General features: G+C 49.8%; 1 protein-coding gene across 1 annotated transcript in view; it reads left to right on the top strand.

Moving 5' to 3' along the window:
* Positions 1 to 995, top strand: part of LOC119590634 — a gene marked incomplete at its 5' end in the record, with an annotated part of 133,180 nt that overhangs the window by 117,081 nt on the left and 15,104 nt on the right. Inside the window, 1 exon segment of the mRNA XM_037939313.1 lies at positions 554 to 694. Coding sequence (XP_037795241.1) covers positions 554 to 694 — 141 coding nt within the window.

The raw sequence follows: 995 nt of genomic DNA, 5'->3' as shown, positions 1-995 counted from the left end.
GTGAAGTGTACATTGCATGTATGATACTCGATGAATGTGAGAAAATAATTTCTAATACGCATCTTGTTATGTCGAAAGATGCCTCAGTGCTTTGTGTATAGATATGCGCCATTTCCTTAGCGTGTTTATATTTAAGTCTTCCCTTCCCATGGTGATGGTGGAGCCCTGAGACCTCCTGTAAATGCACCCCGTTGGCCCCACCATGACTGGCACCGATGTTCTGCTCTCCCTTTCTCTTGTTTTTCCCTCTGTGCCTAACAGAATCATAATGGACATGTTAGTCGGTTTTATTCTTGGTTATAATCCGGTGCAACCCAACAAACAACAATAGCAACTGTACCAAAGTCTCTTGGCTTCAGTAGTTTCAGACCGACATGATCTTGAAGGCAAGTGGTGCCCTGAGCCCCTAGCAAAAGGCAATCCCGAGTGCAGTGTTGAGCAGCATGTACTCTTTGCTAGTGACGTAGCGTAGTAGAGCCGCAAGCCCCAGAGGCTGCGTGGCGCTCCCCCCGTCGGAGGTCCAGTACTAACCGCACTCCTTGACCTGCCACAGCACCCATCAGTCCACGCCGACACAAACTCAACTTGCGAATGAAAAGTTTCTCACTTGACTCCCCGGAGTCAACCGAACAAGTACAGCGAAGGCGTCACGGCGGGTCGTCCCACGTCAGCCACGCCTCGTCGCACAGCCAGTGTAAAGCCTAGTGACGTGCACGTGACAGCCACACCTGCCTCTCGACTCCTCTCTCAGGACTCTCCTCATCACCATTTACGTACACACACCAGCACAGCTTTCTCATTCCGGCCACTCCATGTCATACCCTGTGCACGATCCGGCCAGCACATCTGTCTCACCCACCGACAACTCAGGACTAACACTACGGCTATGTTATGCGCACACTTTTTTTCACCCTCACATCGCTGTGCTCTCTGATTTACCTTCTACTTTCTAATATAATAGATCGATTTTCACTCTTTTATATGTGGTGGACGGT

Source organism: Penaeus monodon, chromosome 27, assembly GCF_015228065.2.
Source record: "Penaeus monodon isolate SGIC_2016 chromosome 27, NSTDA_Pmon_1, whole genome shotgun sequence".
NCBI lineage: Eukaryota > Metazoa > Arthropoda > Malacostraca > Decapoda > Penaeidae > Penaeus > Penaeus monodon.
This window is presented reverse-complemented; position numbering and strand designations above follow the sequence as displayed.